Here is a 14,068-nt window from a genome sequence, read left to right as displayed (position 1 = left end):
ATATTCTAGATACTAATATTATATTGATAGCATGCACTGCAAATATCTTTTCCTAGCTTGTGGCTCCTTTCTTCATTAGATTTAAGGCATTTTTCAATAAAATCAGTGCTTTTATTTTAATGTGAATGATTTATCAAAGCTTTCCTTTATAATCTCTTTCAGACATTATTGTGTCTTGTCTTGAAATCATATATTATCCTTAATTTATATCTGTAATTTTTCTTACAGTTTTGATTTTCACTTTTAAGTCTTTAATCTACCTGGGATTGATTTTTGTTTGTGATAAGGTGAGAATTCAATTCCTTTCTACTTACAAAAAATATATACGAATAGCCAATTGTCCCAGTACCATTTATTTAACGGTTCATCATTCCCCTACTGTCCTACAATGCCTCTAATACGGCCCTCAATGACCCCCACTTTCTAGGATTCAGGTTTTTGTCTAGTGATCTCCCCTAGATTCAGCGACTTGGTTTTAGTGAATAGAATGTGGCAGATGTAATGGGATATCACTTCTGAGATTAGATTGTAAAAGACTATGGCTTCGATCTTGGATGCACTGGCTCTATCTCGTTATCTCTTGGATTGATTACCTTCATAGAAGCCAGTTACCATGTTGTAAGGCAGTGTGATGGACAAGTGTCAGGACTGCCAACAGCCGGATGAACAAGATTGAAAGTAAATTCTTCCCCAGTGAAGCCTTTGAGGAGACTGTAGAACTTGCCTCTAATTTGACTGTAACCTCGTTAGACACTGAGCCAAAGGCACCCAGGTAAGCTGTGCCTGGATTCCTCACCTGCAGAAACTGTGAGATAACAAATGTCAATTATATTAAGCCACTAACATTTGGAGTAATTTGCTATGACGCAATTGAAATTAGTGATGCGGGGTCGGTGAGCCGAGGAGTCGAAAGAAAGATTTCTTAGACTCTCAAGATCTGGCAGTAGTGCTCTTTTATTTAGAGAATAGTGTGGAATAGCATGGGGACAGGACCCATGGGCAGTCAGAGCTTCTGCTGCCCCCAGTTGAGGGTTATAGCTAAATTTAAGGCATAGGTATGTGAGTTATCTCTTTACAAGACAAAGAATATGTAAAAAAGTTAAAATGGTAGATAAGAATCAAACCGGATTGAATAAATGGCAGAAGTCACCGCTTGAATTTTATCCTCGGCTAAAGACAAAGGAGGATTTGTGGGGGGGAGGGTCAGTTACATGAGGTTGCCAGACAGTAACCAACTTAAGTTCTTGCCTCTGGCATTGACCAAGAGCCTCTAGAGATAAGACCATCCCCCCTCTTCATGGCACAGAGAGGGAGGCATCTTCACAGATAGAGGTTTCCCTTAGAAATGTAAATGTTTCCCAACAAAGGGGCAAACAAATTCCACTCCTTGGAGCCTGAATCTCATCTGTAGTTTTAAAACTAACCAGCCTAAAAATCCTCATCAATTAGTACATATGAATAGTCAATTTTTTAATTTTTTTAGTCTGTTTTGATAAGGTGCATCTTTCTAAGATTTTACCCAGTTTACCAAAGTTTTCAAATTTATTGAAAAAAAATTTTTTTTGAGGAAGATTAGCCCTGAGCTAATTGCTGCCAATCCTCCTCTTTTTGCTGAGGAAGACTGGCCCTGAGCTAACATCCGTGCCCATCTTCCTCTACTTTATATGTGGGATGCCTACCACAGCATGGCTTGCCAAGCAGTGCCATGTCCACACCCAGGATCCGACCCGGCGAACCCCAGGCCGCTGATATGGAACATGTGCACTTAACTGCTGTGCCACTGGGCCAGCCTGGAAAAATATTTTAATATCTCATAATCTGCTTAGTCCATATGCTTCTGTCTTATTTTCCCTTCTTTATATTGCTTAATATGGCTTCTCTGTTTTTTTCAGTAATCATCTTTACAAAAGTGTATCTATTTTCTTAGTCTTTACAGAGACCCAAATTTTGACATTTTCTATTCCTTCTCTTTTTGTTTTCTCTATTGCATTAATTTATGCTTTTATATCTTTTTAGTTCTTTGAAACCTGTGACTATCTGTTACATGAAAAATGAAAAATTCAAACATCTGGTCTTAAGGGGCAAGGTTCTTGAATTCCTTTGCAAAAGAGAAATTTCAGATTTAGAAAACATGTCTTGGGCACAGTTGTATAAGTTCTTAATAAATATTTGTTGATTAATACAATTTTGAAAAAACAAGTCATCTGGAGAACAATTTCCGGTTCAGGGAAGCAAAGTCTGCCAATTGACAAAACTGCTTTTTAAAGAGTCTGATAGTCGAAATTATATTTCCTAATCAAAGTATTAGAAAATGTAGTTTGAAAAGTTGAAGAGAGGCTATGGAGAGATTGAGATCAAGATTTCAAATTGGATATTTAAAAGTCTGAGATATACGGTTGTTATTTCTCCCTCTGATAATATATCCTGAAACTGAGGAAATTGTTTCTACATATGTTCTAAGAGTGAGCTTTTCTCTCACCTTCCTGAGTCAATCACAGAAATACAGTGTATAGATATGGCTCTATCTTGTTCACACCACAGTAATGCCACAAGGAGGAACATCACAACATTCTGTTTCAACTAGATTACTCACTCACTTCTAATTACTCCCTTTGCTCAACAACTCCCTTGAATCAGGACTCACTCAGGGATGGTATCTCAAGAGCTCCAAGGGCACTTAAATTTCCATATATGAGAAAAAAAAGGTAGCTGTCAGTGTCTTGGAAGAAATCTTTGCAGAAGCAGGGATGCATTCAGCTTTACATTATTTAATCTGAGTTTATTTCACTAAAAAGAAAGAGCTTTCCAGCTCATGGGAGCACATCCCTGACCTTGGCTTATGGTCCTTGTAAGTCACATAATTGCCATCCTCATCTGTTTTTTTTCCACTCCTCTTTTCTTCTTCATGTGTCCAGTGGAAAGGAGAATTTGGAGTCCTTAGTTTACAAATGGTTTCAGAGTCCAGGATGAAGAGGAACATGGGACTACTGGGCACAAGAATAGAACATTTGCTTGGTTTGGCCCATCAACTCAAAGACTCCATTCTTATTAGTGCCCTTTATAACCATGGATCTGGACTTGATTTAGAATGATTAAAAGTTTGGCCACCCTAAATGAGCCTACACCTGGACATTTCAGTCCAGTTCTTTCTGTAATGTGTGACTCCTCTTGATAAAACATCCAGGACTTTTGGGGAGGCAGTATAGATTGTGTGTAGCTCTTATCTTGGGTTTTGGCATCTTTTAGAGCACAGTGAAGAGCTTCTTCCTGGGTACAAGTGTCATGAAGGTAATCAGAGAAATTCTAAATATTCAGAGGAATAGGATAAAAGAGCAACAGGTATATGATCAAGTTTATTTACAAGGTTGTTGAGAAAGACTAATATCTGATAGCATCATAAAAGTCCTTATACAAGACAAAACAACTGAATGAGATCCAATTCTTGTCAATCACTGAGTGAGTCATTTAGCTATTTCATTCATGAAACATTTATTAAGAACCTAGTCTGTGCCAGGCACTGTTTTCTGCACTGAGGATATAGCAGTACACATCAAAAAGTATTTACTCTCTTAGACTTTATACTTTTGTGTGTGTGTAGTGCTGGTTGTAGTGCAAGGGTGAGAAAGGTTGGCTCTCTACTACTTACTAAGGAGGGGCAGGGATATTTTTGGAGTCTGGTGACATCAAAAGGGAAAACTTGAATAATACTGGCACAAAATTTGACAAGTTCAATAATGCCACAGTCCATCACAGATGCATAGAGTGGAAAGACTAATGTCAGAAAAAGAAATTAGATCCTGTGTTCTGCCATTTTTAGCAACTTCAATTTAGAAGAGTTACTTAGACTTTCTAATGCTCAGATGTTTTATTTTCTATAAATTTATCTCAAAGTGTTATTGTGAGGATTAAATGAACTGAGGTTGTGTTCTGTAAGCATTTCTAACTGTAAAGCAGTGATTGTTCAACCCTTAAAGCTCACTAAAAAAACAAAGAAATAAAACATAATATTGCCAGTAGTAGTGGTTCATAAATGTAGTGATTCTCAAGGCACAGTTCATATCTCTAGAGAAATGAAAGGGCCCCTGGCTGATTCTGAGGTTTCTGATATCCCTCCATGCTGAAGGAATATATGTTTGTGTGGGCCCTATGCTTCCCTTTGAAAATCCTTACTCCAACATGTTTTGTTAAGTATTGTTTTAATAAGGGACATCTACATTTGGAATCAATACAATAAAAATATTTAGTAAAGAAACTATTAAGTTTGCTATGGCAGCTATATTCCAGTTAAAGTGTCTTGCAATTTGGATCATAAGCAGTCTTTCCAAAACTTTGAACCAAAACACTATCATTTAAATTATACTTTTTATTTCCTGAGTATGTGCACTCCATTGACATCAAACCAGGGCATTTTTCCATGTCCTCTGCTTCCTTTTCCTCCCCCAGGACTGACTCTCATGGAGAAGAAGAACGACTCACTGGTGACTGAGTTCATCCTTTTGGGAATACCACACACAGAGGGGCTGGAGACTATACTTTTTGTCTTGTTCTTGCCCTTTTATGCCTGTACCCTGCTGGGAAATTTGTCTATCCTTGTGGCTGTTCTGTCTTCCACTTGCCTTCACACACCCATGTATTTTTTCCTGGGGAATTTGTCTGTGTTTGACATGAGTTTCTCCTCTGTGACTTGTCCTAAAATGCTGCTCTACCTCATGGGATTGAGTCCCATCATTTCCTACAAGGCCTGTGTCTCCCAGCTCTTCTTCTTCCATTTCCTTGGCAGCATTGAATGCTTCTTATATACTGTCATGGCCTATGACCGTTTTACTGCTATCTGCTATCCTCTGCGGTACACAGTTATCATGAACCCTAGAATCTGTTTGGCCCTGGCTGTGGGCACATGGCTGTTAGGGTGTATTCATTCTAGTATCTTGACTTTGCTCACCTTCATCTTGCCATACTGTGGTCCCAATGAAGTGGATCATTTCTTTTGTGATATCCCAGCACTCTTGCCCTTGGCGTGTGCTGATACATCCTTAGCCCAGAAGGTGAGCTTCACCAATGTTGGCCTAGTGTCTCTCATCTGTTGTCTCCTAATCCTTGTATCCTACACTCGAATCACTATCTCCATCTTGAGTATTAGTTCAACTGAGGGCCATCACCGTGCCTTCTCCACATGCAGTGCCCACCTCATTGCCATCCTGTGTGCCTATGGGCCCATCATCACTGTCTACCTGCAGCCCACACCTAACCCCATGCTGGAAACTGTGGTTCAAATTCTGATGAATCTGGTAGGACCAATGCTGAACCCTTTGATCTATACCTTGAGGAATAAGGAAGTAAAAACAGCCCTGAAAAAAATATTGCACAGGACAAACTATGTTTCTGAGAGTTAGTAAGAATGGATGGATGGGTTGATGACATGGAATTCTTTCTGTCGCAACATACTAAATTTCATTCTGGAATCCTCACATGACTTTTCAGCACATGCTGAATGTTGTGGATCACTGTATCATAATACTTCATCTTTTTGTCTATTTTATTTTTTTGTATTATCTAAGTCCTCTCCCTCCAGCTTCAAAATAATGTAGTTTTGGTGGTTGTTATTTTGCTTCTCTTCTGTGGAGAACCTCTTGCCACTAACAGGAAGGAAGATAGTCTTTGCCACTGTACCATTTTGTCCACCTTTCCTTGTTTACTTTCCTTGAAACTTTGTGTGAGGCCAAGCCTATGACGAAAGGCAGTAAGTAGGAGAAAGAGGTTTTAAATAACTGATTAAGAGGATGATAGAATCTTCTCTCTTTTAGTATTAACAGATTAAATGTCAGAGACAAAATGAAATGTTTTCTTTTTCTTCTTCAACTGTATGAAAAGGGAATAATTTAAAATTTGTCAGCCAAAACTTTCTCTTCTCCATCCCATGCTTGTCATCCTGCCTGATTTCTCTGCCTGAAGGTCCTTAGGTAAATAAGATTGACACCAACTGCATAAGGAAAGTGAAAAGCTTTGTGACTAGTATCCTAGACTAGGTGTTTCCATTTCACTACTAGCTAATAATGTTATTATTAATGTGATAAAACAGTAATTTTATCAGGTCAGATTATTAGACTGAGCCATTTGTTTTCCAAGCATGATTCAAGGAGCCTCAGGTCTCCAATGAAATTATCCTAAGGCTTCCGTGTTAAGTATAATGAGAACTTCTATCTTCTTCATATACTAAATCTCTGGGAAGATTCTATTGAAAAAAGTTTGAAGCTCTCTGGAGTACGTGATCTCCGTGGTACCTTCCAGGACTAAAAAACATGATGTATATTATTTTCTTCTACCCAAAACTTTAAAGGTGTCACTGTGTTTTCTTCAGCACCTGTTTCTTGACCTCACCTCTTTAACATTCACTTGGGTTTGTTACACTTGTTAAAGCTCCAAGGTTCAACCCATTACCTGTCAAAGAATTCTGCTGTTCCAATAAAAACAACTATAAAGGAAATATTTATTACTATTTGGTCTCATGTGACCTCTTCCTTATTTGATATACATCAAAGACATCTACTTTAGCTCACAAATGGCTACACAGAAGCTCTGTGGAAGGCACTGATTAGATCTGAAATGCCATTGAAGGCAGAGGATTTCTCTGGATCCATGGTATTAACTGCCTAGAGTACATGTAATTTTATCTCAACCCTTTGCATCTCTGACCAAAATACTAAGCACTGTACTATTCAGATTCTAGCTAGAAAATCTCCTGATTCATTGTGGTGTAACACGAGTTCAGTTCCACAGTTCTCTCCTAAGACTCCCTAGACATGGTTCCTAATAGCAAAGTCTCCCTCCAGAATTTTTTGAATTCTTAGAAATATCAGATATGTAATTGTTTTAAATAACCTCTTCACCTATTTGTGCCTCAAATTTCTGCCTTTGGTTCAGTAGTATAAAGATTATTATTTATAGAGCCCTTACTATTTTTCAGATATAATGCTAAATGCTACACAAAATAATCTCATTTAATCCTCAAAACAATCTTGTGATATTTGTATTGTCCTCATTTTATTGATGAATTTCTAATGCTTAGAGGAAAAAACCAAGTTTCTTACTCAAGACTACACAGCTAGAATGTGATAAGGCCTGGTTACGAAGCTGAGACTTTTTGTTCTTAGATGTTAGGAAACTGCTACCCAAATGTTTAGGAATCTTTCCAATTAAGGAGAGATAAGGTACTAAGCAGGAGCACTGCCTTTATCTATGCCAACTGAAGAAGATAAAACATCCTAGATAAGGAGACTTTTTTCCACCCTTAAGAAGGAAATGGTAACCAAGGCAGTCAGTGGTATTTTCAACTCCCAGGACATATGTGGCAGAGGCACCAAGGGCTCTGGCCCCATAGTGAGATATGATAAGACATACCAATTAGCATCCAACTAGGACACATCAACAGAAAGGCAAGAAGAAAGGGCCACACAGAAATAAGAAGTTCCACATCTTTCTCTATGTCCTTTTCTAGAATAAAAAGAGGGCAGGAGCTATAAATGAAGGCTCTGGAGTCTTCAGTTGTCTCTTCTGGGGAAACTTGTGAAGAGGACAGGTGACCGAGGATAAACAAAGTAGCAAGAACTGGAGTAAAAGCTCTGTCCCCAATCAAACATCCACTTTAGCCCTCCTTCTATCACCCGTGATCGTCACCTCTGTTGTTAGGAAGTTTCTTTGACCATGTAAAGAGATGGACGCTTATTTTCTAGCGTGAATTTCTCACCTGATCTGAGCTATAGCCTTTGGTCTAGCGGCTCGCAGTCCTCTTTCTGAGTCACACTATTATTTGCATTGAACCTGGTGAAGTCTTCTGAGGAATCTCAGGAACATCTCAAAGGCTCTGTTACTGGGCAAGGGAGCATCTCATAAAAATCCCAGGGTACCCATGGTGGTTTCAAACTTTACTCATCTCCCTAGAGGAATGATAACAATAGAACTGCAGGTTTCTCTCTTCTTTGAGAGATATGTATTTCTTCGTAACAATTTAAGACAAAAATGAAAAACTGAAGACAAAGTACCACATTCATTTTTTAAAGGAATGCCAATCCATTATCACAAAATCTTCTTTGTTTCTGTTACCACTTTAACTAAATCTGATTTTACTCACAGCTTGCATAAATTAATTTTGGTCTGATTTTTAAAGGTAGGAGTTTTTGGGATTTTAAAGGTTTCTTATTAGTGAATCATTAATTAGTAGTTTGCCATTACTAGGGTTAAAACATCTATTCTACATAATTCCTGCAATATTCTCTAAATCTATGCTTCCTGTACAAGTCTGAGATGATTCACAATCACAATAGAAAAGCTCCTTTATCTTCTTTGTTGTTTTAGCTTGCTGAAAAGAGACTGTGCAGTGGCACTCTATGCTTTAACTCCTCCTCCGTCTTTATTTTTTAATTAGAAACAAAATTTTCTATGGCAACCACCACTTTGTCTCTCCTTTCAATTGCCTTAGACAATGAAGTAATTAGTTTCGTAAACAAAAGCCAGGCCTAGCAACTCTCAGAGATTTTTCCCATTCCCTCCCCCCAGCCATCCTCAAATAATCTGAAATTTTTTTAAGTAAAATTACTTCTTTTTCAGGAATATTTAAATCATGTTAACAAAACAAAACATTACAAGGCAAGGTTATTCAAGAATTTCTTCTCTGCACTCCCTCTCCTTAGGAGATGCTGCGAGCTCTGAGGCCTGACAGTCTATGATGGGAGCAAGAAAGTATCGCCAATGTTTCTTAAAGAAACCCGGTGAACTTGATGAGGATTTTAGGCTGGTTAATTTTAACACTGCGGATGAGAAGCAGGCTCTTAGGAGTGGAATTTGCTTGCCCTTTGATGAGAGGCAGTTGCATTTGTGAAGGAAATCTCCATGCCTCCCTCTCTGTGCCAGGAGGAAGGGGGGGGATGGCCTTATCTCTGGAAACTCTTAATGGGGAAGGCAAGAACTTAAGTTGTTTGCTGTCTGGCAACCTCATGTAACTGACCTCCTACCCCAATATCCTCCTTTGTCTTTGGCTGAAGATAATATTTAAGTGGTGACTTCTGCCATTTACTCAATCCGGTTTGATTCTTATCTAAAAGTTGTGGGACCGCCCAATGGCCAGACCCTACCGGCACTGGTACCATTTTAACTTTTTTTGTCTTGTAAAGAGATAACGTACATACCTATGCCTTAAATTTAGCCTTACTCTCCACCCATGTTTGCAGCAGAAGCACGGCAGCAGCACCTCCTCCTGCCCGTGGACCCTGTCCCCACACAGGAGCTGTGACTGCCCATGGGTCCTGTCCCCATGCTATTCCACACTATTCTCTAAATAAAAGAGCACTACTGCCAGATCTTAAGAGTCTAAGAAATCTTTCTTTTGACTCCTTGGCTCACTGACCCTGCATCAGTAAGAATGTTAGTGAGTTTGATGTGGGGTCGGTGAGCCGAGGAGTGGAAAGAAAGATTTCTTGGACTCTCAAGATCTGGCAGTAGTGCTCTTTTATTTAGAGAATAGTGTGGAATAGCATGGGGACAGGGCCCACGGGCAGTCAGAGCTTCTGCTGCTGGCATGGGGACAGGACCCACGGGCAGTCAGAGATACTGCTGGCATGGGGAGTTGCTGCTGCCGCCGCTGGCATGGGGACAGGACCCATGGGCAGGCAGAGCTGCTGCCTGCATGTTGCTGCTGCTGCTGCTTCTGCTGCTTCTGCTGCTTCTGCTGCAAAGTTGGGTCGAGAGCAAGGCTAAATTTAAGGCATAGGTATGTGAGTTATCTCTTTACAAGACAAAGAATATGTAAAAAATTTAAAATGATGTCAGAGCCCGTATGGTCCGGGCCATTTGATCTGGCCATTTGGCGGTCCCGCAAATTTTAGATAAGAATCAAACCGGATTGAGTAAATGGCAGAAGTCACCACTTGAATTTTATCCTCAGCTAAAGACAAAGGAGGATTTGTTGGGGGGGGGGGGTGGTCAGTTACATGAGATTGCCAGACAGTAACTAATTTAAGTTCTTGCCTCTGGCATTGATTAAGAGTTTCTAGAGATAAGACCATCCCCTTTCTTCCTGGCACAGAGAGGGAGGCATCTTCACAGATAGAGGTTTCCCTTAGAAATGTAAATGTTTCCCAACAAAGGGGCAAACAAATTCCACTCCTTGGAGCCTGAATCTCATCTGTAGTTTTAAAACTAACCAGCCTGAAAATCCTCATCATAAGCCATTTTAAAATTAAGCAGCCTAAAAATCCTCATCATTACTATTGTAATAAAACAAGGAAAGGGAACACAAAATGTGAACATCAAGCCAACTTCCAAGTTTCCATAAAACTTTACTCTCAATCATACTGGTCAAAGCACTTTTTCCAAAATATCTTTTTTGTGTCTGAAATTCTGTCATTAAAAAATCAATGTCTCCCTAATTTCTACATTCTCTTTTCAAAAGAAAATTCCCCTGCAAGTAACAGAAATGAGATGATGTCTATCTGAGAAAGAGTGTTTTCTGCTTATGGTTGAGAGAAGGAGAAGCAAAAAGGCAGATGAGAAGATACACAGATATATTTCTCTTTAGATTTCAATTTGGCTAATGGTCATCCTGATGACCTCAAATTTCTTCTGTCACAAGACACTCTGGAGAGGTAATTCAGTCAGTATTCATTAAATGTCTGTTTTGCAGCATATACTATTCCTATGCTAAGTCTATAAAGATGAATAAAGTCCCTGCCCTGAAGGATTCCACCATTTGAGGTTAGAAGGTTAGAATCAGACATAATAGAATTGTCCATAATAAAATGTGATAAGGACAAAAACACTTTTTAAGGGCTTACTATGTGCTAGGTATTATTTTTAAGCACTTTGCTAATATTTACTCCTTTGATCCTTATCATAATCCTATTAAGTATTAGTAGTTGGTATTATCTCCATTTTATACCTGAGAAAACCAAGACACAGAGAAATAATTTTCCCCACCAGTAAGTCACAAAACTAGCATTAAAAGTTCTACTTTTGACTTTTGTGTTCTTTCTTTTAATAATTTGCATTACAACATTGACACCATAAACACAGGGAAGCTGTAAAAGAGTGAGTGATTATTTCTGCTTAGGGGTCTCTGAAAAAGCTTTGCAGAAAAGGTGACAGGTGAGCTAGGGTTTGATGGGTGAATGATGAGGAGGATGAATAAATGTCAGACAAAGAGGGTGAGGAAATGCATTGAATCAGAGAGAAGGGGGACATCTTTTGTGAATGCAGAGATGTGTGATGTCCATATCATTTTCCAGGAGAACAACATTTGTAGTAAGAGGATGATCAGAACTGGGAGTGGAAATGAGGGCAGAGTACAATAGGGGGAGAGAAGCAGATGATAGAAAGGAGACTAATCAAGTTATTGGGTTCTATATCTATGTAAGGAGGTCATATGTCTAGGTTTACCAGGAGTGTTTATGGATGATTTTTAATAGTGCCCATGTTCTCAAAAGTGTCCTGATTTTTAAGATAAATTGTATGGACACCCTACTTCTGTAAGAAGCTAAGAAGTTGTAACATAAGAATTTGGCAATGGGGAGCCAATTTAAGTGTGGAGGCTTAGTATGATCAAAGTCTGTCAAGAATATTTACCAGTCCAGCCAGTGCCAAGCTTAAAGTGGACAAGCCACTTAATTAACAGAATAGAGAGGACTCTGCTTTCTTATACTCCCATGGGGAGTATTTACCATTCAATGATCTTTGCTCCATCAGATGTAGGCTGTCTAACTCAAGTACTTACCACCTAGGACCCTTTCTCTTCCATTATCTGAGCTCATGCAGCAACCTCATGACAGAAATGGGACTGAAATGGAGCTCTCTTGTTTCTCTGTCCTAAATTATGTCACCTATAACCACTTAGATTTTTCTCAAGTACAAGTAAATAATGTTCTATTTTGTTATGTATTATTATGTGGAGTTGATGCGGGGTCGGTGAGCCGAGGAGTCGAAAGAAAGATTTCTTAAACTCTCAAGATCTGGCAGTAGTGCTCTTTTATTTAGAGAATAGTGTGGAATAGCATGGGGACAGGACCCATGGGCAGGCAGAGCTCCTGCTGCTGCCCTGAGTTGAGGGTTAGGGCTAATTTTATAAGGCATGGGTACGTGACTTATTTTTACTGGAAAAAAAAGAAAAAGAAAAAGATGATGTAAAAAGTCATTAAATGATTTCAGTGCAGATGGGGTCTGGTTATTGTGCGGTCATATAACTTTAGATACGAATCTGGCCATATAGATGGGCATGCAGGTGAGGATGCCCCGGGCTTCTCTCCCTGGGGCAGTCCTAATTCATCCCATAAAAAAGTCCACTGGGTCATATAGTTTGGCATGTAGGCCAGGTCACCTTGGGCTTCTCTAGCTGGGGCAGCCTTAATCCACATCATAAACCCCCCCTGAACCCATTTGGCCCCGAAATCTTTTGGGGATATGGACGACGGTCAGTCTTCTGTAACTACTTCCGGCTGTACAAGGTCATAGAGCTGTCCCTAAATGGGGCCATAGGTATAGGTAGGAGGTTCAGCGGACTGGAAGACTGCACCCGTGGAGTCCAAGGCTGACAAGGCATCCAGAGCCTCTGGGGACGAGAGAATCATTTGCCGAGAGGTGGTCCAGGAGGTGAAACTTTGTTGACATGTGGAAGACAAACAACGAAACAGACAACAAATTATGATAAGAAATAGAAGCAGTATGATTAACCCAATGAATAAGGTTTTGATAGTAGTCTAGAAACCTGGTCCTGACCAGGAGTTAAACCAATCATTTAGAGATAGGGTAGGGTCAGACATGAACTTAATTTGGTGGTTCATATCACATAGGAAGCCAGAGATATTTTGATGGTAGTCAGGAATATAAACACAACATTCAGTTTTTATAATGGCATGAGTGCCCCCCTGTGCTGCTGTCAAGACATCCAGTGCCATTTGGTTTTGGCGGACTGCCTTACGCATTTGGGACACTTCTAAATCAAGCAGCAAAAGGCTATGTTGTGTATCATTTTTATGCTTTCATAGTAAATTTGTTTAGGACTTCCATGTGCAAGATGACACTTTCAATTCCTAATTGGGGAAGGAAAATTGAGGAAAGATGGTCATACCAGTGGAAGACAGAGCGGGTCCAGCGCTGTTGCAGGTTGGGTAGGTTAGCAGGGGGAGATCTAAATGTAGTTCTACCCTGCATCCAGACGAAACCTAGGGTGCATCGTCCAATCCATCCAGGTGGCAGCCAAGGCCATAAGTTGGAGCCACATAGCCACTGAGTGCCATTAGGGACTAACCAATGCATGCTGGGCCGTCTATCCCAGTCAGTCTCAAACCAATCAGTATTTTTTTAAGGTTATGATATGAGAACACATATGACAGGGAATTTTCCCATAGGTCGGGTGCTATTAGGCCATGTATCACAGGTGTGATTGGTTTGTTCCCAACATAGAGTGGACTTTTACTGAGTTGATCACTAGCAGGAGTGAGCCAAATATATTCGTCCCAAATTTGATATAGTCCATCCTGTGTGTATCAATAAGTTGGGGACTTTACCTTTGGAACTTGTCCTTTATGATCCACCTGTGACAAGGCAAATCTAGTTAGTATTTGGGCAGTAGTGTTGAAGGAAAAGGTTTGCTTGTGGCCAGGGAACTCCCAGGTATCAGAGATGGATGGCCACAAGGAGACATTGTGATTAGTAATAGATGAATCTTGCAGAAGATAAGAGCTAGAATCTAATATCCATGAATGCGTACTATACCTTCTACTGAAACATAATTTTTTTCTCTCTAAAATCACCCTCATTTTTATAAAAGATAGCCAAATTAAGATGAACTGGTCTGCCAATTATTTACATAAGTGCAGCAAGAATACCAATTGATTATACAGGCTTTTTAAATCTGTTTTGCTGGAATTTTTATGAGGAATCTCAGATTGAACTGTAAATGCCTCTCGAGGCCAGAAAAGCCAAGCCAAGGACTTGCCATCAGATTTTGCCTGCAGTACCTACAGGTTTGGGTGGACTCCTCTCTTCTCGAGGTCCCCCCAAATATTCTGAGGTTCCTTGCACC

The 14,068-nt window shown here is 39.7% G+C and overlaps 1 protein-coding gene across 1 annotated transcript; it reads left to right on the top strand.

Annotated features, from left to right (window-relative positions):
- Positions 1-4,454: 4,454 nt before the first annotated feature.
- On the top strand, positions 4,455-5,393 carry LOC106827994 (olfactory receptor 10D3). Its single transcript, XM_014836214.1, has one exon. It carries the CDS (start codon positions 4,455-4,457, stop codon positions 5,391-5,393), a length of 939 nt encoding a protein of 312 aa, XP_014691700.1.
- The last annotated feature ends 8,675 nt before the right edge of the window (positions 5,394-14,068 follow it).

This window comes from Equus asinus, chromosome 20 (genome assembly GCF_041296235.1).
Source record: "Equus asinus isolate D_3611 breed Donkey chromosome 20, EquAss-T2T_v2, whole genome shotgun sequence".
Taxonomy (NCBI): domain Eukaryota; kingdom Metazoa; phylum Chordata; class Mammalia; order Perissodactyla; family Equidae; genus Equus; species Equus asinus.
The sequence above is the reverse complement of the archived record's forward strand: the minus strand, read 5'-3'. Positions and strand labels throughout refer to the sequence as shown.

Bases quoted from the DNA above. Each gene is read 5' to 3' on its own strand.
- LOC106827994 (XM_014836214.1), top strand. From the start codon at position 4,455: ATGGAGAAGAAGAACGACTCACTGGTGACTGAGTTCATCCTTTTGGGA.